A 26730-nucleotide genomic window follows, 5' to 3' on the forward strand; every position below is an offset into this window, starting at 1 on the left:
GAGGTCCCTAACTGAATTGCCTCGTCAGCTGAAGATAAGAATGATGTCCTGATCATCAGAGCTGCTCCTAAAAGGAACAAGCTGTGAGAGTATTTTCCTTCACTGCAGATGTTGGAATATAGGCTCCATACATGGTAGTTAGCATGTTGCCTCAGTTACTCCAAAATGCTCTGACTCTAGGAAACCAAAGAGAAGTTGGACGTGCCTCAGATTGAAGAATGTATTGGGTTATTGGATATCTTTCCAATAACTTGCAAATAAGCACAACTGTCTGCTGATGTCAGGAACTCATTAGGTTTGTTTTTGTATTTCACTGTGTCTCCACATACCTTGAAGAACACGTTAATAAACTGGGTTTGTATCTTTGGTTGTGTGACCTAGGACAAGTTGTGCAGCCATTCTAATCCTCAGTTTCCTTACCTGTAAAATGGGGATGTTAATAATAGTGCCTGCCTTGTAAGATTACTGCGGGGATTCTTAAGGCAAAGCTGGCATGCCTAGCACAGCATAGCACATGGTAGGCATTCAAAATATGTTGTTTATTAAAAGGAGGAGAAAATAGTGCCTTGTAAAAATATTTCCTCATACCCCAAGATTTTTTGTGTTTATGGAATGTTATTACCTTGTTGCAAACTGTGTAAAAGTCCTTTTCTGAAATTCTAAGCATAGGATGGGTCCTTGGACTAGGGTGACTTCCTATCCTGAGACTCCATTATTTTTGGATAGTTGATTCAAAGTATTTATTTAGGGTAAATATTTCACTATTTCTTATCCCCAGATATCAATAGCGTGGCTATCCTAGGTAAGCATCATGTAGGGCGAGGAGCTAGGAGGGAGTGGTACTCAGTGGAGTTTGGAGCCCAGTGGGCCTAGTTTATGTTGTAGCTTCAACACTTCCAGTCTGGTAACCATCTGAGGCAAATCACTTAACCTGAGTCTCAATATCCACAACTGTAGAATGAGGAGGACAGAATATGCAGAATATCTGGAATGAAGCGGTAATGACTTAGTGCGTGTTCTATCCTAGGACACTTGGTCTCCAGGAAACAATCTTTCTGTTGGCTGCAGCTGTCACTTTTCAGCCAGGTATGTCTGCGTGATTAAACCCAGCCTGACAGTGCTTGATCTCCACCCCAAAAGCACGAATAGCTTCTGCCTTGCCTTGGTCCCAACACAAAATCGATGTAACATGTTGAATTACATTCAGATTGTGTTACTCTAAAGGCCTTAAATAAAATGCTTTGGTTAGAGATAGTTTGGGCTCATCCACAAATCAGTGACAAAAGTACCTGACTTCCCAAGGGCAAAGCAAATGAGTTTGTGACTGGCTTTATTTACTTAGGGGAAAACTTGGGAGTTTTGTGCCAAGTACAGGTTTCGGCAGCATTCTTTCCCCTTTTCTGAGCTGTTGTGGCAAAGTTGTCTTAGCATGATGTGCCAAACTTAAGGAAATTTGATTTATTAGTTACTATTAAGTGTAGGATATTCTAGCTCCAACCTCACCATTACTTTTGATTCTTGATTGGCGGGGGGTAGGGGGTGACTTCTAAGTTCTTCAGGGCCTGACCTGTCACTGTGTAGCATTGACCCATCCCTGAGCTCTACTGGCTGTTGTTATTTTGGGTTGCCCAGACGGGTTTGCTCTGTGTTGTGGAGAGTATGGTTAATTAAGAGCTCCAGGCAGAACCCACAAGTGCTTTTTAATTTTTCTTGCTGTTTTCTCCACCGCTCCCCTTATCTCATTGTCCACATTTCTCTTCCAAACTCCAGCATGAATTCCCTCCTTGTAAATCCCTGCTGTCTGAAAGGTGGCCTGCAGACTGCTACCTGCTTAGTTGCCCTGTGGTTTCTCTGTGAGGGGGGAAAATGTGAAATTAACTCATATCCAAGTCTGAAGCTTTTCTGAAAATGGATGTGAGCAAATTATGTGTCCTGGGAATTAGCCAATGTTCGATAATTAATAATCTTTCTATCTGGATGAATAAGGAGATGTTTAATAAGTTTTGTTGCTGTGCTTTCAAAGCAGTCCCTTCTGATTAAGCAGAATAGTACAGTAGTGTTTCCCTAATTGATGGTGTCTGGACACGGAAGGGAAAAGCAGAAAACCGAACTGCAAGTGCTGACTATAAAGAGCTTTCATTCAACAGATGTTTACAGAACACCTGGCATGTGCTGAACACCATGCACATTGTGTCATTTGCCCCTCAGAACCATTCCCCGGTGCAACCACAGCGAGACAAAGGAATAGACAGAAACACAGCAAGGCACAGGGAATTAATATAATTTTCCTTCTGTTGTGACCTGGGTCCAGATCCACACCTGACAGCTCTAAATCCAGTGCTCAAGTCCATAGTACTGGGGCTTTTCATCGAGAATCAAAGTTACATTTACCCCTGTGATGAGGGTTGTGGCTGACTGTGGAGGAAACCCTACCATTCAGTGGCATTCTCAGACATCAGGCTGCTGCGTAGGCTGCTGGTGAACCTGGCCAGGTTTCACTCTGTAGGTTACAAGCTAGCATGGTACAGGGAGAAAGGACATTATCGCAGAGGTGGTGAAGTGAAAGAAGAGGGTGTTGGAGCTAAGGCAAACTTTCATCACCTCTTCCACACTTCTCCTTGGAACAAGCATAAATATTCACCACTTTTGTCATTTAGCGCTGTGCTAGCTGCTGTGAGAGACACAGACTTGCAAGTGAGCTCAGTCTTGCAGTTCACAATCCGAAAGGAAACTTAACCCATTCACCCATGGAAAGTTAACCAAGAATTTTGGAGCTTGGCTGAAAGATAAAATGAGAGCACAAAAGGGAAATCATAGACTGGAAAGAGGCTAAGAGATTGCCCTGCCTCATCCTGTCGTGGATGTCCTACTGTTGCCTGAGGTTAAACGCCACACCAATGGCTCGTGGCTTATTGGCAGATCAAAGCATGATTGTTGTGAATGACTGACTAACTGAACTCAGAAGGCTTCCTGGCAGAGGCAGAAACGGAACTGTGCCTCGAAGGGTATGTGGAGATCAGAAAAGTAGAAAGGAAATAAGGAAAGGCATTCATGTATATTTAGGGACCCCAGTTTATCAGGGGAATACATTTACAACAAGGTATTGATTTTTTACATTTTTCTTTAAGCACGGTATTTTAAAAGGCGATATGTTGATTTTCAAGAATAGTCTGTCTCACGCTGCGCCTGATTCTGGGCCGGAGGAAGCTGGTGCGGAAAGGACACCGTTGGGATTCAGGAGGGGAGCTTGAAGAGGAGGCTGCCGCTGATTGAACAGAGCAAACAGAAAGCTCTTATCACCCGTTCATCACGACCGGAGACAGCACACAAAAAGATGCATGTTTTAGTCTGAGGGATTTAAACAAATAAGAAAAGGCATTTTGACATTCCCACCAATCCCACCCTAATCCTTACTCAATCTTATTTGCTCTTCTAATTATCTCTTGAATTCACTCGCAGGTCTGTCTCTATTGCCTTATCCTTACCCCAAACTACCTTCTCCTCTTGTCTAGATGATCGAAGGTCTCTTCAATTGGCCACCTCACTATATTCATTCCTTTTTTTCTGGGGGGTGGGAGGGAGAGATAATTTTTAATGCTTTTTTTCTTATTGTTGTTTATTTTGCTTTCTGTTTGTGTTTTACAAATACACCAGAGAATCGTGCGATGCTGCCAGCATTGGACGCAATCCTGGGCCACAAATCTGCACACTCTTTTGCAACTGGTCCTGTGATGGCAGACTTTTCATCTCACCTTTACCTTTAACTCTGACCCCCACATTATCTTTAAAATAAAGAAACACGCCATCTTTTCTCCCATATGACTTTGTTGTTGAATTACCATCATTGGATGTGCCTTCTTTCTGAGCTCTGGTTTGCCTCTTTTGACTGTGGCCCTCACCATGTCACCCACACCTGCAGTCAGCAGTCTGTTCAGTCATCCCTGACCCCCTTCCCAGAGGCGATAACACAGATTTTTGGCTCCTGTGGGGTCAGCACAGTTGATCACGGCTCCTACCGGAAGACTTGGGGAAACCCGGAATTTCCCACCAGAGGAACCATCACGTCCTCACTTCTGCATCTTGAATGCCAGAAAGGGACAGAAAGGACCCTTTTATTCTTGTCCCACTGTTCCAAACTACTCTCTGTATCCTGAACAATTCTTTCATAAAATAAAGCCGGGCATAAGCAGTATTCTTCCTTAAACCTTTCAATAGTTGACTAGTAGTCTTATAACTATTTCCAAACTTTTTAACAAGGCCTCCTGGCCCTGAATCATCTGGGCCCTCTCTGCTCTGGTCTCTACATGTCCCATTGCCGGTGCTCTTCATGCTTCAGCCACGTGGCCATGCTTTGTTTCATGTCAGGCACTTTCCATATGCTATTCCCACCACCCTCTTCACTCCCATAGATCACTTCTTTGGAGGAGACTTTCCTGGCTCCCTATAGGTTAACCCCATTACAGGACTCAGAGAGACATTGTCTTTATCTGACTTGTCATTATTTGTTGAATGTCATCATCTTTCCAAGAGACACTTGGGGTACAGTTGGTGAACAAATTAGGCAAGGAGTTGTGAAACATACATTCTCGCAGTTAGAGAAATATAATAAAATAAACATAATAAATTATAAAGTATGTTAGACCACAGAGGTATAAATAGAAAAGAAAGATATAGCGTAAGATCAGGAATGCCAGATGAGGGAAGCAGGTTGCAATATTAAAAGAGAATGGTCAGCATATCTCCAATACCATATGCCAATTAACTCAAGAAGTGTTATGGTAAACATAAAAACTATGACTATAAAGCTATAACTTTGTATAAAGCCTGGTATGGAATAGTAAGCCCTCAATACATGTTGATCAAAGAGACAAGTGGGTAATATACTCATACTAGAGGCCCGGTGCACGAAATTCATGCACAGGGGCAGAGGGTCCCCTCAGCCCAGCCTGCACCCTCTCCAATTCAGGACCCCTCAGAGGATGTCCAACTGCCAGTTTAGACCTGATCCCAGGGATCAGGCCTAAACCGGCAGTCGGACATCCCTCTCACAATCTGGGACCTCTGGCTCCTAACTGCTCACCTGCCTGCCTGCCTGATCGCCCCTAACTGACTCTGCCTGTTGGCCTGGTCACCCCCAACTGCCCCCCCTTCCTGGCCTGGTCGCCCCTCACTGCCCCCCTGCCAGCCTGTTTGCCGCCAACTGCCCCCCCGCTGGCCTGGTCACCCCTGCAGCCTGCTGTTCAGACATTTGGTTGTCCCTCACTAACCCCACTGCCGGCCTTGTGGCCCCACTCAGCCTGCTGTTCGGTCATTACTGAGGGCATCCTGGATAATTTGCATATTACCCTTTTATTAGTATAGAAGATACTTACACTCATTCAAAATCCAAGGTTGCTTCCATTACAGAACAGATGCAATCATCCTATGATCACGCAGCAGTGTAGGCAAAGCAAGGCGGGTGCCAGTGTTATCTGGATCCTCCTCTGAAATCTCTCGTGGAGAAAGGGAATTTGTCTCACTTCTTTCTCCTGTCTTTTGTGAGACCCCAACAGGGCCCTACAGAGCTACTTAATTAACCTGTCATGAGGGCACAGGGACTTCCTGGCAGTGAATCCTGAGAGCACCCAAGGACCAAGGAGCTAATGACACACACACACACACACACACACACGAAACTACTCTGTTCTAGAGATTTGACATGAGGATAGATTTGGTATCTCAACTCATGGTTGTCTCTCTCTGTCTCTCTCTGTCTCTCTCTCTCAGTCTCTCTCTCCTTCTGTGTCTTCCTCCTTCCCTCCCTCCTTCCTCCCCTGTCTTCTCTTCTGAAAAACAAACAGCTTGGTTCCTGGGCAGCTGAGCTTTAAATTGGAAATGCAGTCTTCCTTGGCAGAACAGCAGTGTCACAGCCTCCCCACTGCTCGGAGCAGCCTGTGACATACATCCCTGGAGTCAAGGCCATAGAGGGCTGTGTAATATCCTGGAACCACCCCCCTAAAGGACCTCCCTGCACATTTCCTTTAGGATTCTACTCCAGCGGTGCATTTCCTCTCCTCTCCAGCAGTTTCTCACCCTGGATTGATCTTTTGCTTTTTTTTTCTCTCCACTTAATTACTGATCCCATTCCTTGGATCATTAGAAACCACCATGGCCCTGACAATGAGGACCACGACAGACGTCAAAGGGAAATGTGGAGGGACCAGTGACTGGGAAGTCTGACAAAGCGCTCTGGTCCCCCCGACCTTCATAAGATAAATTTTCTTTCTAGGCCGTTTCCGAGAGGCCCAGGTGCAACCAGGGGCTCTTATCGATCTCTTCTCTCTGCCAATCTCAAAAATACAAAAGTTGGATTGAAGCCAGCTCCTACATGGTTCTGATTCCTTCTCACCAAGGTGATTGTGGTCCCTGATAAGTCTTCCTAACTCCAGTAGTCACCCACTTGCAGGTAAAGGAGAATTCTTTACCTTTAATCTAGTCAGTCCTACAACATAGAGCATGATGACAACATCATCGTAAAGTTTGTTGTTGATAACTGCAGTCACTTTTGAAATGTTATAACCAGAGCCAGATGCAAGAGGATGCAAATACTGAAGTACATGTAAGAATCACATTTACTGCCCTGGTTGGTGGGGTGCACCAAAGAGTCGCAGGTTCGATTCCCAGTTAGGAGCATGTACTTGAGTTGCAGGTTCGATCCCCGGCCCCGGTCCAGGCAAGTGCAGGAGGCAACCAATCAATGTGCCTCTCTCTCACATTGATGTTTCTCTCTCTCCCTCTCTCCCCACCCCCATCCCCTCCCTTCCACTCTCTCTAAAAAAAAAAAAAAAAAGAAAAGAAAAGAAAAGAAAAGAAATACCCTTGGGTGATGATTAAAACAAACCAAAACAAAATCACATTCACTGCCTTTCAATTGAGAGCTTTGGGGACATACTCTCTGCCTATTTTCTCCCCAGGCTTTAAGCTGAGCACAACTTTCCCTGGAATTTACCCGATGTCTGCGCCCTTCAGGGGTGGGTGCGTGCATGTGTGTCCCTGGCATCGAGATTCCAGTTTAACTGAGCATCAAAACCTTATTTCCTTCCAGCCTTTGATTTTACTGAAGGAAACATTAACTACGCTTTCATTAAGAAAAGCTCTTTGTGCCCTGCTACTTTTTCCAGCTGTGTGTTTGGTGTGTTTTTTTCTGGTGGAAAGTTAGGGGTAAACAATATTAACAATTTAAAAAGAAGTTCGGACCATTCTCGGCGTGTCTGGGCATGTGTTTTCCTATTAAGCAGTTCTCCTGGTGGTGGCCCCTAGATGACCCAGGGTCCCCCTTTCATCAGCCAATTAGATGGTAGCATGTTCTCTGCTTTCTCCCCAGCTTCTGGGCGTCTGCTGAGCTCTGTGCTCAGCACATCCTGGTGCTCCAGCTTGTTTTGGAAAGACTGGTCTCTACCAGAGATGGCTTACTTCTAGGTAGACTTGGACCCCCCCCTTCCCCCCCATTTTACTTCAGTTTTTGTTATATCTAATTAAGAAACACATCTTTTAGAACAGCAATCGAAAGTGACTTTTTTTTAACAATCAAAGAGACCCAGAGGTAGAATTCAGTGGAATAATTTCTCCTTTCAATTTTACATTTTGAAATATGTTTTAGGTTTATATTTTTATTTCTAGGCTTTCCAGACACTTTATTTTTCCTTGTTGTTTGGGTCCAAGGTAGAGTGGGTCTTATCTGGACGGAGTAAGCATAAGGGACTCACCTAAGACCTATATTAGGACCATATAATTGGGTTCATGCAAGACCTAGAAAGAATGGACCCCAGACCTAGATTAGGGCTGGGTCAGGAGCTAAGGAACTGACGCAGGGCAAGTGTGATATTGAGTGATGGAGCTGAGCAAATTAAGCACATTGTTAGTGTCAACATTTGTGTACCTACTATGTGCAAGGTGCTAAGGTTACCGTTCTGGTCACATGGAATGAAGCAGACTGACAGTCTAGAAAGGGAACAGATATTAAATAATTATACAATATCATGAAGGAGGAGGATGAAAGTGTATAATAGAGAGATCAGAGCCAATCAGGCAGTTAAGGATACTTTGCCATTGAAAACCGGTGTTGAATGCCGGTCTGAAGGAGAGGCAGACATGTGCTAGGCAAATATGGAGGAGGAAGAGTGCTCTAAGAGGCGGGATGTGAGAGGGCCCAGGCCTGAGAAAGAGCTTGGCATGTTGCAGAGACCCAGTGAGAGGCTGACGTACAGGAAGGTTGGGGTGAGCAGGGAGTGGAGACTGTTATAAAATGGGACTGGAGAGATTTAAGAGGGTCAAAAATGATTGCAAGCTTAGACATTAGCCAGGCAACCTTCTGCCTCAGCTCTGAGAAGCCCAGGAATAGGGGCCCTAGACATCAAGTACTACTCCAGTGATTAGAGGCAGTGGCTGTCTTGCAGACTGTCCATTCAGGCTTAGAGCTGAAGTGTGAGCCAGGCATGCTAGTCTGCGTGAAGGACAGCCATGGGTAAACTGGACACCTGAATCAGAGTGATTCACCATATGTAAGCAGTAGGGACAGAGCTAATGACTGGTCACAAGGACCAGGCCGGTGCCCTAGGGGAGCCCCAAGGGAACCAGGAATGTCCTTAGGTCTAAAAAGCCACTGACAGCAATGTGGGAGCCTGGTATCCTCACAGGACCCCTGAGTCCTGTGTATTTTGTGAAAATTTGACTCAATTCTGGATTTCCCTGGATTGTGAATTTTATGCCCTGTGTATCTCTCTGCTTTAATCTGGGCTAGTTCAAGGGCTAAATCATGGATATTGCTTTAATTTGGGCTAGTTCAAGGGCTAAATCATGGATCTAGCTGTGACAGAATGTGGAGGGGGATAGATTGGAGAAAAAAGGGAATGGCAATTCCACCCTAATGTCATATGTGGGTTTTCACATTGTCATTCCTTACAAGCTTTGAAAAGCATCTCTCAAACTTAATAGTCAAGTATTTCTCTTGAAAGCCTCACTAGTGCCTTCTTAAATCCCACACCATCTCTTGATGAAATCTAGTTTGCACTCATCTACAATCCCATTTAATTTGTTCCTATTGCTTAATGTCTTTGGTGCTTAAAAAGAAAAGAAAAGGTTTTTCAGCATTGGGAAATTAAATGCAGACTGTGATCCTGGTTGGAGATAATGTACTGAATAGAAATGATCCAGAACAGTAAGGGGTAGCTCAGTGAAACCAAGGAAGTTAATGCCTCTTCAACATGTGTTAAAGATGAGTTAGATTTGGGGATTGTGGCTAACTCGTAATATAAATTTTTCTTTATTTTATTTTTATCATTTATCCACTTATACCCCTTCCACCTGCCTCCATTCTCCCTGCCCCCTGCAATCACCACACTGTTGTTCATGTCCATGAGTTGTTTCTCTTTATATTTTATTTTTTGTTCACTCCCTTATATTTTTAAATATATTTTATTTTACATAAAATATAACTCCCACAACTTATTTTTTTCTTGCCTTTTAATTTTCTCTTTTCTACTGAAACATCCCACCCCCGCCTTACTTCCAATTAAGATTTGGACCACATAGAAATAAGCTCTATTTTTCCCCTTTCTAGACATTACCTCATTTCAATCCTACACCACCTAATTCTGAGGAACTTTTGGAAAGTTTCACCACTTTGAAGGTTGTAAAACTCATGTCAAAGACCTGGGAATGGATTGTGCTGTCACATTCTTGCTTCCGGTGTCCCCTGACACCAAGGAAAAGTACACTGCTCAGTGGCCCAGAATCTCAATAAATAATCAGTATTCTGTATCAGAGAAATTAAAGGGGAAAAAACAAAAACAAAAACAAAAAACAATACTCTGCAAGGAATACTTCTCAGCGCCACTAGGGGTCCCTGTTTGAGAATTGTGTGAGCCCTGATGATGATTCACCTCAATCCTTGGATGGTTTCTCTCTGGCCCTTGGTCATTTCTTCCCATGGCCCTCAGTACTCTGCAGAAGACTCAAGGGGACCTCTGCAGAGCCCCCCAGCTCTGTGCAGCCTTCCTCTCTGGTGCCTTGTGGTCTCCAGTTGCTTTGGCCACCCGACATTCCCAGCTCTAACTACTCACCTCGGGGAGACCACCAGCCACTTTTCTGGGTTCCCCCTCTCTGTGCGTGGCCTGGAGAGTATCTCCAGGCAGTAAACTAGGGCAATCACTTCTTTTGGTTCCCACATTTCAGGGATCACTGCCCTTCATTGCCTCACAGCCAATGCCTTGAATACCATTGTCTCCTTTATTTTATCTCTATCTTACAGTTGTGTCAGGCGTTAAATCCAGTCACAATCATTTCCTCTTGGCTGGAAGCAAAATCCCTCCAGGGCTATTTTAAGGTTGTTTAAGATTGTTTTCTGTGTTCGCTTTTCTGAGGTGCCACTTCATATGATAATAAACACAGAGAGAGTATCTGATGGTAAATTTTTATTTTGTGGCAAAATAAAAATTTAAAACTTTTCTCTTGGAATTATGTTCCTGTGTCATTAATTTAATTTACAATCATTACCATTTTTCTGCAAAGGAATTTTTAGAATTAAGAAAATTTTACCTACAAATAATTTTCAAATGAATTAAATTGTTATGAACAGTAATATTTAGTCATGCATGAAGTTGTGAGAATTTTCCACTTTTGGGTATATACTTACATACTTATTCATTTGGTTTGTCACAGCTTGGGTGCCTTTTTGTTCACTTCGTATATGTTCATGGGCTCTTAACTAGCTCACAGGCCCGAGGAATTGGGCCTTATTGCACCCACTGGATAAAACAGCCCTGCTTTGCTTTAGGGGTTTGAAGTGGTAATAACCACCACTTACAGGAGCTTTCATATCACCCCAGTCATGGTCTCTGAGCTTGAGGTGTCCTTCATTTCCCCAAATGTCAGTAAGGCACCTCAATCATTTTCAGATTTTCTTCTGTTAGGTACCAAGCAAGGAAAGGTTTGTCGCCTTTGGCAAAACTGTGACCTTTATCCCAGATGAAGCAAGTTCTTCAGCCAAAAAATTCTCATGTCCCAGGGGATCGCTTTCTGTCTCCCTAAGGGGCCAGGGGCCACTTGCCCCCCCCCCTTGCTGTTTCTCCTGCCCGCCTTGAGGAGACAGCTGGCAGTGTCTGGAGGCATGTGCAGTTGCCACCGCTTGGGCAGGAGGGCTGCTGCTATTGGCACCTCGCGGGTGGATGTAACTAAATATTCAGCAACGTCCAGCATAGCCCTGTAACGGGTGCGGGCTGCATGTCACACATAATGTTGAATTTGATCAGAGAAAGTGTTAATCAACAAGTCCAAAGTTGGTATCTTAGAAAAGGAAATGTGTCTTAAAGTTTCATTCTGGAAGAGGTAAGGAAGGACTTAGTTAAAGGAAACACGAGTTTAAAAAAAAAAAATTGGCATTAATTCATGACCTTTAAGAAAAGTGCGGTTGGCCATAGGTACTAGCAGCCCCTGTGTCACTCTTCATACCACGGGGAAGGGTGACAGAGAAACAAGACAAGCAGAAAAGAGGAAATAAACAGCAGACCCCTGAAGCGTTTAAGTAAGCATTCCTTTGCATAGAGAATAGAAGGTGTAGAGGAAAAGTCTTTTTATCGGGCCTCGGAAGTTTTATAAAAGTCTAAAATCTCTGCTTGGTTGTTTTGGGGTTTTTAAAAGAAGACCCAAAATGGACTCATTTCCTAATAGGATAGTTTTGGGTCAAAAGAGGACAGAAATGTTCTAAAATTATCTACTGCTGCCCAGCTGCTCCATTCTTATAAGTTAAGAGAATGTATTATGGCATCAATGTTTTGTATTTGGGACACACACACACACACACACACACACACACACACACACACACACACACACACACGGCTGAAGGAAGCCAGTGAGAGGGATTAGTGATGTATTGATCCAAAGTGGTTAACAGCCGTGTAGTCAAGGGAGCCAGGGCAAAGAGTGGCCTTGGAAGGAAATCAGAGATGAGTGCGTGGGCACAATTGTCAGCAGGGGCAGAAACAAATAAGTCCCTAAGTTGCAAACCCAGAGGATGGGGCACAGAAAGAGGAGATCCATGCAGGGTGGACAATACAAACATCTTGTAGCAGAAACGGTTTCATGGCACGGGGCACTGTTAAGTACCAGGCAGTTAGAATTCTGCTGATTACGGCTGTGTGCACAGGGGCTCCCTATCCGGTCATTTTGTCTCTGAGACTGTTCATGGCTTGTATATATTATTTTCCTTTCCCTGGAATGATTATTAATTTGACTTGACTGCATTGTAGATCACTATTTTGCATTGTTTGTATACAGCTTGCTTAGCTAGAGGACAAGTGATGTTTTTAGGTAAATACCTAAGGGACTGGTGAACATATGGTATTACACCATTACCATGCTACATATTTTTGTTTCAGCCTGGACAGTTGTCGACGGTGCAGCCTTGCTTCATGGTATAAGAAATGGCTGTAGGAAACAACACTCAGCGAAGTTATTCCATCATCCCATGTTTTATATTTGTTGAGGTATGTGTATTTTTTTTTTACCTTTATGGAAAAATTGGAATCATAGTAGCAATTTTTATGCTGAGAAATTGGAGTAAAATTATTTCATCTTATGATTGATAATTACATTTTGATAGCACAAAGCAGATAAAGATTTAATAAATTATGCAATGTTTCTTTAATAGGAAGCCATATAAATGTTACCTCCATAGGGGTACAAAATAATTGTGTATATTATATTTCTTTTATATTCAGTGGTAACTTCAATATAGTATTAATTATGAGTGCAGCATTTAAATTAAGCTGTTTTTCAAAAATCAATGTCATGTTTCAGGAATTGACTACACCAGGCAGTTTACAGATGATGTTAGTTGATGGTCCTTTGCCTTGGATCCGAATAAAGAAAAAAGTCTTAAAGTTGTCTATCTCTCCTGGGCATTTTTCTTCAGTGGGGTATTGAAAGCTTGTGTACTGTGCAATTTTCTTTGGTCCTGAATTATTTTGTTGAGTTGCTCCAAGTTTGTACCCGAAAACAGTTTCTCTGGCACCTTTTTGGTTAAACTTCTTACATCTCCCTCTGTCTGTGTTTGCTATGGAGCAGACAAAGGTAAGAAAACTTCAAGAAATGTGGAATTATATGATTCACACACATTAAAAAAAAAAAAACTATTCCAGGTTATCTCAACATAAGATGTTCATTTGCCAGAGACAGTGGTATTTCTCCCTTCTCAATAGATACGAAGCATCTAATGGTATGTTTTTTATCCTGAAGATCAGGTTTCAAATATGAAAATGTGAACAGCTGAAAAGTAACTGTCAGAATATCCTTTCTGGGTAACTGCCTGGCAGTTTCCACATCCCAAGGGTCCGTCAGCTGTAGCATGTTCTTGTGTTGTGGGATCTTTTTAGCTGAGTGTCACAGGAACATGGATGTTGATCCATTTAATTCGCCAGGTGAAAACAAACACTTGGATTAAGCCTCTACTTATATTAGCAGAGATACACTTTCAGTACACATGCTGTTTAAATACACCCTATGAATCAATGCAACAAGTGTTTTTATCTTCTAACTCTTGAAATAACTTTAGCTATCTATATAGTCAGTTGGATAATTTTGAGCATTCTGATTTTGGACCAATAATATATGTGTTTGACTGATCCTTAAGTTTCACCTTATAGACGCCCCTTTGTAGTTTAGATGAACAAATATTACTTGATGATTTACTTTCTAGTGATATTTGTGAATCTGTTTGTATTGCAGAATCAGGTGGAAATAGGAAATTAGGGTAGGACAGAGGTATTAATATAAACTGAGATGTACATAGACGAGAGCTAAGCTAAATTTCTGAAAGGGCAGGCAAAGAACTCATCTCTCATCATAAACACATATTCTTAATACTCTTTCTTTAACTTGCTATCCAAGACCAAGGGTAACTCCATTCAGACCATAACTATCCATCATGTATATTGTGGGTTCTGGTCACTGTTTTTCATATTGGGATTGTAATGCAGGAAAAGGAGTCCTTTCTCCTGCTGCTCACCCAGGAAAGGGTAGAACGCTACAGAAATAGTTTTTGATGGTAAAACTTGCTTTTGTTATAAGAAAAATGAATTTTTAAAGTGAGCTGCAGAAGTTGAAGTATAAGTCATCTGTCATCATCTTTATGCTTCCGAAAGCTATTTTATTTGACATTTTCTTAAAAATCAAACAGGAACTAATCCTCAAAGTAAGAGGTTTAATTTATTGCTGGAAACTATATCTCTGAAGATTTTTTAGCCCGCTAATGGGTGAATGATGAGCTTTACTGGTAGAGCAGGCAACAAGAGACATAAATCAGTTTTTTCTGTGCCTTAACCCGACACAAACATAAATATCAGTCTAAAAATCTGGGAGAGGAAAGATAGTTTATTCTTTTTCTTGCTGTATTGTCACCCTTATTTTGCATGGGAATTTAAGATTTATCAGCAACTTCTCTCAGAAACAAGCAGGAGAAAGAAAAAAAAGGAAATAGAATTAAGTAGAAATTGAAAGAGAAGGAAGTGAATCTCAAAGTGGCTCTTACAACTCTCATGTATTTCATTCATCAAACACTTCTTGCTTATCTACATTATTCCAGATATCCTATCTAATAAAAGAGTAATATGCAAATTAACCATCACTCTGCTACACCCACAAGCCACACCCACCAGCCAATCAGGAGCGAATATGCAAATAAACCCAACCAAGATGGCTACGGCCACAGAGAGCAGGAGGGAGGCTTGGGTTTCCCTGGCAATGGAGGAAGCCAAGCTTTCCGCCTGCCCTTGCTGGCCTAGGCCTCCACTCAAGGCTACAAAGTTTCAATTATAGAAGATACATAAATCTCAACAGAAATGGCTGCTGCCACGGAGCAAGCAGAAAGCTTGGCTCCGCTCCAGGCTACAAAGTTTCAATTGTAGAAGATAAATAAACCCCAGATACCAGGGCCTCCGCTTGGGTCTCCAGGGGGTGTGGCCGGCCTGCAAACCACCACAGGCCCCTCGCCCAGGCCGCCCCACACCCCAAGGGAACCCCCAACCTGATCCAGGACACCCTTCAGGGCAAACCAGCTGGCCCACACCCGTGCACCAGGCCTCTATCCTATCTAATAAAAGAGTAATATGCAGATTGACCATCACTCCAATACACAAGATGGCTGCCCCCATGTGGTCAAAGATCCTGCCCCCATGTGGACACAAGTTGGCCACCACAAGATGGCCAGCAGGGGAGGGCAGTTGGGAAGGACCAGGCCTGCAAGGGAGGGCAGTTGGGGGCGATCAAGCCTGCAGGGGAGGGCAGTTAGGGGTGACCAGGCTGGCAGAGGAGGGAAGTTGGGGGTGACCAGGCCTTCAGGGAAAGGTAGTTGGAGGGACCCAGGCCTGCAGGAGAGAGCAGTTGGGGGGGACCAGTCCTGCAAGGGGAGGGCAGTTAGGGGTGACCAGGCCTGCAGGGGAGGGCATTTAGTGGGGGTACCCAAGCCTGCAGGGGAGAGCAGTTGGGGGGGACCAGTCCTGCAGGGGAGGGAAGTTGGGGGTGACCAGGCCTTCAGGGAAAGGCAGTTGGAGGGACCCAGGCCTGCAGGAGAGAGCAGTTGGGGGGGACCAGTCTTGCAGGGGAGGGCAGTTAGGGGTGACCAGGCCTGCAGGGGAGGGCATTTAGGGGGGGTACCCAAGCCTGCAGGGGAGAGCAGTTGGGGGGGGACCAGGCCTGCAGGGGAGGGCAGTTAGGGGTGACCAGGCCTGCAGGGGAGGGCAGTTGGGGGGGAGCCAGGCCTGCAGGGGAGAGCAGTTGGGGGGGACCAGTCTTGCAGGGGAGGGCAGTTAGGGGTGACCAGGCCTGCAGGGGAGGGCATTTAGGGGGGGTACCCAAGCCTGCAGGGGAGAGCAGTTGGGAGGGACCAGGCCTACAGGGGAGGGCAGTTAGGGGTGACCAGGCCTGCAGGGGGGCAGTTAGGGGCAAACAGGCTGGCAGGGGAGCAGTTAGGCATCAATCAGGCTGGCAGGGGAGTGGTTAGGGGGTGATCAGGCTGGCAGGCAGAAGCGGTTAGGGGCAATCAGGAAGGCAGGCAGGTGAGCAGTTGGGAGCCAGCAGTCCTGGATTGTGAGAGGGATGTCCGACTGCCCGTTTAGGCCTGATCCTAATTCTCCTGAATGTTGTGTCTGCTGTCTATACATTTGCCAGTTGTCTATTGCTGCATTTAGGCCCACAGGGATCGGGCCTAAACAGGCAGTCAGACATTCCTCGAGGGGTGCCAGATTGGAGAGGGTACAGGCTGGGCTGAGGGACACACACCCCCCCCCTGCCCCATGCACGAATTTCATGCACTGGGCCTCTAGTTCTGATATAACTGAAATATCAAGAAACTTGGTCAAAAATAACTTGGGTAAAATGTCAATTTGATCAATGAATATCTTTTCACTGTTATTTTTTAATCATGAAAGAATTCCAACAGAGAAAAAAATGCAATAGACATCCTTGCTCCCACCATCAAGACCACATCTTGCTATATGTTCATCAAGTATTTTTTCAAGGAAAATAAAATATTACAGCTAAGGTTAAAGTCTTACTGTCTTGAACCCAGAACTAGATTTTTGAAGTTAGAGGCTTCATTCCTCTGTATGATTCTCATGTGCTTTTCATATTTTTTTCTACATGTGTATATATCCATAAATAATATTTTAGGGAGATTTCACATAAATTATACTGTACTGAACTTTTCTTTTTTTGTGTGTTTGTTTGTTTGTTTGTTTGTTTTGCAACTTGCCTTTTCATCCAACATTAAGTATCTGAGATTTATCCAGATTGGCAATTATTCATTTTAATTGTTGCATTTTATCCTATTGTGTGAATATACCTTTTGAGGGACAATTTGGTTGATTCTTTTTTGTTTGTTTTCCTAATTTTTTTCACTTTTACAAGTTTTGTGTTTCTTTTTGTTTTTTGTTTTTTTACTCTTACAACTTTTTCTTTTGCAGAAAATATTCTTATTTCTGTTTTCATGTGCAGGTGAACAAGAGCTTCCCTTGGATTAACACCTAACAGTGGAATTGCTAGGGGATAATTACATTTTCCAGTTGTTTATTGCAGCATTATAGGATCAATGTTGATATTTTATATCAGTTTCCTTGAAAAAAAACATTGTTAAACTCTATGGGTATGTCTGTAGTTTTCTTACATTTTCTTTTCAGACAGTTACATCATTTGCAGGTAGTAGCAGATTTGTTTCATTTTTTCTGATTGTTATGACTTTAATTTGTTTTTCCTGTCTTATTGCTTTGGTACTATATTGGATAGAAGCAGTGGTAGAGGACATCTTTGCCTTGTTTCTGACTTTTACATGAATGTGGACTCTCACTTGTTTTTTTTCTGTTCTCTGACTGCTAGATTAGATTTATTTAACCCATTTATGTTGTTAAAAATCTGCCTGTTTTTATACTTATGGTTTTACTTTTACGTTCTTTCAGATTATTCTGCAATCTGAAATTATTGGTATCCTAATTCTCCTGAATGTTGTGTCTGCTGTCTCTAGCACATGGTGAATTGTTATCTCATTTATTTTTATAATTTGTTTTGAGCTAATTTTTAGCAGAACTTGCTTCTTCTGTGGGATTCATGTGGGCCTTAGGTTTAAGAGTATGTCTTCGAAGGAATTTTGCATGCATGTTTCTCTTGAGCTTAGGCTTCTTTATCCAGAACCCAAACTTGTACATCCCGAAAATGTAATTAGTCAAAGTTCACTTTCCTTGTAGTCTTCTTACGCCAGCAGGTGGATTTAGATAGAACACATTTTCTCTGAAATGAAAAGCAAACTTTCAGAATTCTGGCTTTTACACGGGAGTCTCTGTTCCAACTGGAGTCCTCATGTCCTATCACCATGGACATTAAAGCCCAAATCCTGTTACTGAGATTGACATGTAACCCTTTCTCTACTCCCATCTAGGTCCACTCTATCATCAGGTTATTCACTTACTACTATTATTTTTGAGGACATTTACTTTCTCGTTTCTGTTCCTTGAACTCAATAATATTAACTTTTGGTGAGGATAAAGGCACAACAAAATAGCTAAAAAAAAAAAGTGATCTAAATAATCAAATATTCTTTCTATGGTACTTTTTCACCCATGGTACTTCTTTCTCTCTTTCCTTCCCTCCTTCCACCTTCCCTACGCTCTCTGCCTTTCTTTCACAATGTTTTTTTTTCCTTCTCTCCCTCTCTTGCTGTGTTCCTCCTTTCTCCTTTTCTCTCTGTCATTTCAGCAACCTCTCTCTTACTTGACGACCTACAGAAGGAGGATTTCCCTGGGGAAAAACACACTCATTTTGGTGATTAGAGTATCAGGTTTCCCCTAAAAATAAAAATATGAGCTGTATAAGGTCTTTTATGCCTCCACAATCAGTTCCAGATATATTCTTCCAAAGATGCTTAGGACTGAGATATCCCTTTGACAAATCTTCGCAGATACCAATAGATTCTTCTCAACAATTTCACTGAATTCCCTGTAAACACATGGATAACTCAGTCAAGTCTCTTTCAAATATATCTATGCTAAGAGCAAAACTCCAAGTGGAGCTTAGCTTCCTTGGAAGACAATATTAAGTACCAGGACTTTGGGTGTAATGAATGCAATTGTTGCTTAATGTGTACAGATGTGACAGTTTTATCATTTTGACGGTTGCTTGTACCTGCGATTTTTATTGCCTGTTTTTGACAACTCATTTTTCTCAGCTCGAACCTACCAGGTGAATGTTATAAATCCCAGCCTGGAGATAAATAATCTTATGAAGTTCTGCAAGAACTTGATGATTCTGAGTATTTTTCTCAGGGGCCAGAAGTTAAAGAATTTCACATCATCATTTTTGGGAATGTGCCATCTCAATGTTTCTCATTTTTTGTGTGCCTCAGGTTATAAAAAACAATGAGTCTTGGTCTGGCTTTCTGATCTTTACTTACAGGTGCTTAGATTTAGCAGTTCTGAATGTTTTATTCCTAAGACTTAGATTGTTACTGTCTTAGATGTTTATGTTTAAGTCACAGTGAGAACTTTTTTCTCTAATTTTTTTAAAACTCAGTTGGTTCTTGCCTAGGAGAATTCGAATCCTCATGTATAATTGAGTAGAATGAGAAAATAACTTGATGTCGAAAGTCCTAGTTTCAGTCAGCCATCTGTTGCTGCTACACAGTAACTTCTTTGGACCTCAGTTGCTTCATCTGTGAAATGGAAATAAAAACTTCCTCGTGGGCACTTTTAAGAAATAAATGAGGTAATGGACCTGAAAGTACTTGCCAAGTAGTAAGTATCCAATAAATATTAACAAAAATAATTTAAAATAACTGCTCTTACCCTCTATAACACAGATAAAAACAAAAATAACAAATGAAACAAACCAAACACACACACACACACACACACACACACACACACACACACACAAACACCAAAATCCTGACACTTAGAGAGGGACATTGGCAATACTGCTAAGTTTAGGGGACCAATATTTTAAAATATATACTGAGGTGCTATTGGATAAGATTTCAAACAAGGCAATGAAAAAATTGTGGCCTTCTAAATTGCAATGACAAACACAAATTGTAAAATACTTTCCCATTTTGTATTATTTAATCATCATTTTGACCAGTGTTGGTCATACTGGAGCAAAAGGACAATACCAATATTTATTTTCCATCATATCAAAACACCAGTGTTTAGTTTTAAAATGAAATGTGGTGGTCATTACCCTTCACCCTTATCCTCAGATGCTCGTCAGCTGAGGGCTCCTCTGTTCCTCAGCACTGAGTCTCTCCAAGTGGGATTTTTTGAGATCAGGGTTCCAGTTAAAACAAGTTATCACGAGGGGAAGAGAAGTTAGGACTAAGCAAATGCATCTGGCCCCAGGGACAAAGGGTCTGGAGAGGGGAGGTACTGCTCTGCAGGAAATCCAGTGCTTGGACTCAGAGGGAAGGACTGGGCATTGGGCCTGGTGACCTTCCAGTTCCTTCTTTTTGTAACCCTCCCATCACACCCTCTTCTTGTTTTCTAAAAATGGTAATGGTCATAACAATAAAATATCAGGGCAGGATTTTGCATAGGCAGGGGTGAGGTCAGAAGAAAAGCACCTTTGCTCCTGTCGACATTGTGATGAAATACATAACTCTCTGAGTATATTATTTTGCACAGTCCGCAGGTGAAATGATTTTGATGCATTTTTCTTGCATAAAATGTATCCTTTAAATATAATATGAACTAGTCTACGTTGTCATTGGCATGTGTGGCTGGCCAAGCTCTTTATTTATGTTTTTGAATCTTAATTCCAAGATTATATGAAACCTAATTTCTAAGTCAATGCAAAGTTATGATTATTTATTCCAAAAAAAATCAAACAAAAGCATTCTGATCTATCTCACAGCATATAAAAATACAATTTATAGGAATGCTCACTTATAAGAAAAGAGGTATAAATTAGCGATCTGTAGGGAGAGCAGTTTGGAACTGGGTACCAAAATTTTCAAGTTTTTGCATTCCCCTTTTTGACTCCAAAAGTACACTTCAATTCTACTCTACAGAAGTAATCATGTCTATGGAATATTTTGCTATAAGGCTACTTATCATAAAATCATTAATGATGAAAAAGCCCTAGTATTAAAATACAGGGGGTTTAAAATTCTTTTTTTTTTCATTAAAAAAGTGGAACAATATGCATCCATAAAAATTATATTATAGAAAAATACTTCATTCCATGACAAAATACTCACATTAGAGTGTTAGGGGAGAGGGAGTGGGTTCAGAGCTGTATATGACCTGCGTTTCTCTAGGCTTCACCAGACTCTGCATATGGCTGGCATGACATCAGTAAGAACCAAAATCTCATTGTCTGTTGCTGACACCTGCTCACAGATGATCCAGCAGCCCTGCAGTCTTCCCCAGTTAAGCCCAGGATTGTCGTGTGCGCTCATGAAGCTGGCTCTTGTTACTCAGAGAATTAGAGAATTTTCATTATCTCCAGCCATGCACATTTACTTCCTCAAGCAAAGAAGCCACAGAAAGGCGCCTCCCTCTTGTCATCACTAGCATGTTCAGATGGGGAAGGCTGACCTCTGAGCCCCTGGTACTTTCCCTACACAGAGGCTGGGAAGAAGCCCTGCTCCTGAACTCCACATCTCACTCTGTCACCTGAGCAACAGTGGATGCCGCTGTGTCGGATGTTTTTGTCTACAGCCCTCCTGTTCACAGCACTTAGACATGAATCCATGGGGAAGGACCAATACCTAAAAGCACACACTTTAACTCTCCTACCCTCATTTTTTTCCTTCTGCTTTCTCCGTGCAGATTAATTCATGGGAAATGTTTTTGGGGGACCATCAGACTCAGACATGTTAGGATCATGGCAGTAGATATTACAGCCTCTAAGCCAGATCACTTTTTCATTCCAATTCCTCAGTAGAGACATAAAATGGAATGCCTTTTTGGAAATATGTATATGTGCCTATGCAATCATATGCCTAGAAAGAAAAGATATGCACAAATATCAGTACTCATCTCTGAGTGTTGGGAATATATATATATATATATATATATATATATATATATATATATGGCATGAATTTGATTACTGTTTCCATCAGAAAAAGATTAAATAACTTTTTTAAGGCCGCAGTAAGTTATTGACATCTAGTATGAAATACAGAATTCTTTATACAAAAGTAGAAACACTTAATTTTGGGTATATTACATGGAATTTAGATAACTTGTGAATTCATTTTCTTTTGATAGTAGACAAAAGAATACTTAGCCAAAAAAAAAAAAAAAAAAAGAAGGCATTTCAAAGACTCATTTTCCTTGGAGCTATATGTTATTTCACCAAGTAAAAATTTCAACTTTATTTTACTAAAACAGAAGTTTCTCTCAACTGATAATTGTTCAGATTCATCTTTGGCATTTCCTGAGACAAAACCCTTTAAAGCTTAAATATTGGTGTGCTTTCTTTTCAGCCCTGAAGGAAGACAGTGTGATAATTTGGGGAAACTTTAGATTGGAGTATCTGACAAAAATAGTTGTATGCCCTTCAGCAAGCTACTGAGCATCTCCAAGTTTCCGTTCTCTCATTTATAAAAGGATAATAATACCTGCTTTACTCGGTTGTCCTGAGGATAAATAGTTTTTAAGGTCCCAGCACACTGCAGGTAGATGCTCTCTAATCATTAGCTCACAGGACAGACCAGCTAGGACCACACACCATAGAAAAGCAGGCATTTGATCAGCTCAAGGGTGCCCTTGAGGTTTCTTTACATGATGTTTATTCAACTTACTCTGTTTTGTCATTTTTATTCGGTAACCTGTCGTGGGCTGAAGGAGAGTTATTTATAGGGTTCCATGCAGACGAAGTCTGCGACCTGCACATGTTTGGGTGACTTTGGCACGGCCTCTAGCTCCAGTGAAAACTCAAATTGCTGACTTGTCAACCTAAAGACACACAGCTTCCCTGTTTAATTTGTTTGCTTTCCACAGGAATTAGACTATTTTGACAGAGTTGAATGAAAAAACATAGTTTTGACCCACTTCAAACATAAGATGCAAAATAGCCAACTAAACTTGTCCAGCCAGTTTGGGGGTTTCTGACTTGATCTGACCACTGAAAAACAACCTTGGGTTGGATGAAATTTTTCCATTCAGACTGAATATTTAAGCTTGCATTGTATAAGCAGCGACAAATTCTGACACATATTTCCAGGTGAAATCAGGACCTTCATTGTTCACTGGATGTGTATAATGTTACCACATTGCCTTCCTGCTGTAGAGAATTTCATGCTGTGTTCTTTTTTTTTAAAATACATTTTATTGATTTTTACAGAGAAGAAGGGAGATAGTTAGAAACATTGATGAGAGAGAAACATTGATCAGCTGCCTCCTGCACGCCCCCTACTGGGATCGAGCTGGCAACCAACGTACATGCCCTTGACCAGAATCGAACCCGGGACCCTTCAGTCCACAAGCTAATGCTCTATCCACTGAGCCAAACCGGTTAGGGCTCATGCTGAGTTCTTAATGGCAAATTCCACTTTTCATTGTGAGACTCCTTCATGAGTGAATATATTTATTTTATTTAAATTTTATTTATTTTTAAATTTTATTAAATTTATTGTGGTGACATTGTTAATAAAATTATATAGGTTTCAAGTGTACAATTCTGTAATACATCATCTGTGTAGCACATTGTGTATCCACTACTCAAAGTCAAAGTTACTGTCACCGTACATTTGACCCCCTTTACTCTTTTTTACTGCCCCCTACTCCCCTTTCTCCCTGGTCACCACAATACTATTTTTTGTTCGTTTATTTGTCTTATTTGTTCATTTGTTGTTTTTAGTTTTATATCCCACATGAGTGAATCATATGTTTTTTTACATTTTTCTGTCTGACTTATTTTGCTTAGTATGAGATTCTCAAGATTCATCGATGTTGTCACAAATGGCAGTATTTCCTCTTTTCTATGGCTGAGTAGTCCTCTATTGTATATATGGTCCACATCTTCTTTATCCAGTCATCTATCAAAGGGCACTTTGGTTGTTTCCATGTCTTGGCATACAGATATATGTACTCCTGTGTGCATTGCAGCATTATGCATGGTGGCCAAGACAATCTTTTTCATCTTCATATCTATTTTTCATCTTTATATCTCTTGATAGCTATTATAAAGAAGTTATTTTTACAGAGTATATGCTTATCTTGGGTTGGATTCCTCCAGAAACAGAGCTTGAAACAAAGATTTGAATTCAAGTAGTTTATCTGGATGATAATCCCAGAAAGTCCCCATGGAGAGCAGGGAAATGGAGAGGAATGAAGCAAATACAGGGGGCATGAAAGAGCAGGTTCCCACGTGGAGGTCTGCGGCTCAGTGCATGCTGGGGCTCAGTGCATGCTGGAGATGGTGGAAGGCTACCCAGATTATGCCTCAGAATTATCCCAACTGTGGGGTGAGGAAGCAGGAGTATTTATCATACGGTAGCTGCATTGTTGTTTGAGGGTGTCCAAGGGGTGTTGATTCCGGACACTGTGGCCAGCCCTGCATGCAGCCCTCATACTCCTACACCTCAGGAAGCCCTCAAGCAGAGAGGTGCTTTGTAAGAAAACAGTGAATGCCAAGGGACTATGGGCAGGGCACTGGCTGCCTCTGCTGTTAATGTTCAATAAACTCATTGCACAGAATTGAATGGAATTTGCCAAGAGCTATCAGAAATGTCAAGTGATCCTAAAGCCTGAAATCATTGATTTTTACTCACCTCCTGCAGATACAAGTTTTCCACAGTTTCAAGTTTGTCAGGACAGAGTGACTTGAGGGCAGTGCCATCCCTGAAAGCAGCAGCAAGGCAGTTTTTCTTCTAACTCCATCACTTTTGGGATTCTCCCATGCCCAGGCTATGTTATAGATGGAGCAATAAAAGTACTTTTTGTGCTTTTTTTAAAATTAATCTATATGGGATCCCAGTAGAGATGCTGTGCGGGGCGGGGAGTCAGGGGGAGGCAGATACTTCATGGTCCTTTGGAAACAGTACTAGGCCAGGAGGTAGGGAATGTAGGTTTCCATCTTTTGTCTTGTGTGACCTGTAGCCATGTGGCCTTGCAGAATTCACTTTGAACCTTCTAATCCTCATTTTGCTCATCTGTAAAATGTACAGATTGAATACAGAGGTCTCTTCTAGCTTCAAGTATGATTGTTCTATGAAATAAAGCAATGACACCTATATCTGTTATGTGGATCAAGTAGGGATTGGTAGAAAAAATATAGCCTTAAAACATATGTGCAAATACACATATTATTTCTGAAAGATGTGATGTGTCTATTTTTTCTATCTTTATTTTTACTCCCAAAATGAACAAACAAATTTTCATGGCATTCAGAATATGTCCTTTTCAAATGGTTGTGTGTGTTTTTCCTTAAAAACAAATGATTTCTGCCCTGGCTGGATGGCTCAGTTGGTTGGAGCATCGTCCTGTACACCAAAAGGTTATGGGTTTGATTCCCAGTTAGGGCACATACCTGGGTTGCCGGTTTGATCCCTGGTCAGGGCATGTATGGAGGCAACCAACCAATCAATGTTCTCCCTCACAGCAATGTTTCTTTCTCTCCTTTTTCCTCTCCCCCTCACTCTCTCTGTCTCTCTTCCTCTCTCTCTAATAATCAATAAAAACATTTTTCAAAATGGTTTCTTTTCCCGCTTACAAATGAGACTATTACATTTTTCATGTATCAGAACAGGGGATGGAATTTGAGAAAGACAATTATGTCTTTTGTTTTTCTTGTGACTGACATGATTAAGAGGTCTGTGGAGATTAATATCTATTGAAAATTTGTGTGCTCCCCCATGTGATGCAAATTTCTCTGAGTTTCTCGTTTGTCTTTATAAGCTCAGCAGAGTTAGAGTTGTATAAAAGATCCCCATCTCTTAATATTTTAAAAAAACTTTGTAATTTTTTTTTTTGCTGATTAAACTAAGTGGTGTGCAGGGGTTACTAGCACCCAGCTCAAGTCAACTGGGGATTTGTAGGGCTACTTGCCCCAACCCCTGTCTCTTTGAGGACTTTATATCACACTATGAATAAGGGAAATCAAATATTTCAAGATAGGGATGAAAAGTCATATCATGATATCAATGTTGAAGAGAAGGAGGACTCACATCCCATGCTAGCACTACCTTTAATCACCTTTGGCTCTGACGTCCCCGCCTGGATCCTTTAAGGGCGGGTGTTCCCAGGCTTGGCCGATGCTCAGCTGAGGATGCACGTGGACCACCAGAACAATCCCTCCATTGCCTACTCAGGACTTAGGGTGATCATAGCCCCTTCCTGCTGGAATCCCTCCAAAAAGGAACATTGCTTATCACAGTTTGGGAGAGTAGACATGCAACAAATACATGTGGTAAGAGGTTTTTCTGCTGTGATTATTTGCATTCTCTTGATTATTTGCATTCTCTTGATTATTTGCCAGATTATACTTTTTACAATCTGCAATTATCTTAATTTTCTTGTGTGTTTTTTTATTGTCTCACTCAGTGTACTATATGTATAGCAAATGTAAGATAATAAATATTGGTTCAGTGGATAAATAAATAAACCCTCAAGGAAAATCTAAATATCCAGTTCCCTTTTCTTCCATTTTCAAGAAATGAAGAAGAATGAGATAGAGAATGAACTAGAAGCATCAGAATACACTAATCTATAGGATTATTACAAAGGCTGCCCTCTATTTCATTGTATCTGGACTGGGAGAATTAAACAGAGTTGTCTTTATACCCTCTAATGCTTTGAGTTAGTGTGTGTGGTTCTTTGGGGTTTGTTTGTTTGTTTTGATACTGTGGTTTTTCTCCAGCCATGGTTTGAAGGTTTTCATACTCTAAAGTCTAAACTATTGGGCAAAGTGTTCCCTTTCTTGGAGCCCACGTGCACTTTCAGAACGTTTTCAGGGGGCTGAGATGGAAGGATGGGGTGAGGAGAAAGTGGGGGTAACCATGGGGAATATAACCCAAGCTTCTACCCCTTAAGTCAGCTCCAGGCTATGTGACATTGGGCCACCCTTATTCCCCACCAATGGCAATTTTATCGCCAATGGACTGTATTTCAGCATGTGAACTGATCAAAGAATTCTTGATGGAACCATGATCTGCCTGGCTTGTCCTTCAGGAATTAGAAGAAGAAGAATTAAATAGTGAGATAG

At 41.7% G+C, this 26730-nt stretch overlaps 1 protein-coding gene and 1 pseudogene across 6 annotated transcripts in view; one reads left to right on the plus strand and one right to left on the minus strand.

The window, feature by feature from the left end:
- PLPPR1 (phospholipid phosphatase related 1) overlaps positions 1–26730 on the plus strand; it is a 199661-nt gene that overhangs the window by 91243 nt on the left and 81688 nt on the right. For 4 of the 5 annotated variants that reach the window (XM_080667331.1, XM_080667334.1, XM_080667332.1 and 1 more), the window contains exon 2: positions 12417–12524. The exons of the other annotated variant lie outside the window; for it this stretch is intronic. In XM_080667331.1, the coding sequence (XP_080523457.1) occupies positions 12462–12524 (63 nt within the window). In that variant the 5' untranslated portion in view covers positions 12417–12461. The remainder of the gene's footprint in view (positions 1–12416; positions 12525–26730) is intronic. 5 annotated transcript variants of the gene reach the window in all.
- LOC308248353 (large ribosomal subunit protein uL14-like) lies at positions 3617–6497 on the minus strand (annotated as a pseudogene). Its single transcript has 2 exons — positions 6440–6497; positions 3617–4066 (listed from the first exon to the last, which is right to left on the minus strand). The product of its transcript is annotated as a large ribosomal subunit protein uL14-like (transcript).

Source organism: Plecotus auritus (assembly GCF_963455305.1).
Source record: "Plecotus auritus genome assembly, chromosome: 5".
Lineage (NCBI taxonomy): Eukaryota > Metazoa > Chordata > Mammalia > Chiroptera > Vespertilionidae > Plecotus > Plecotus auritus.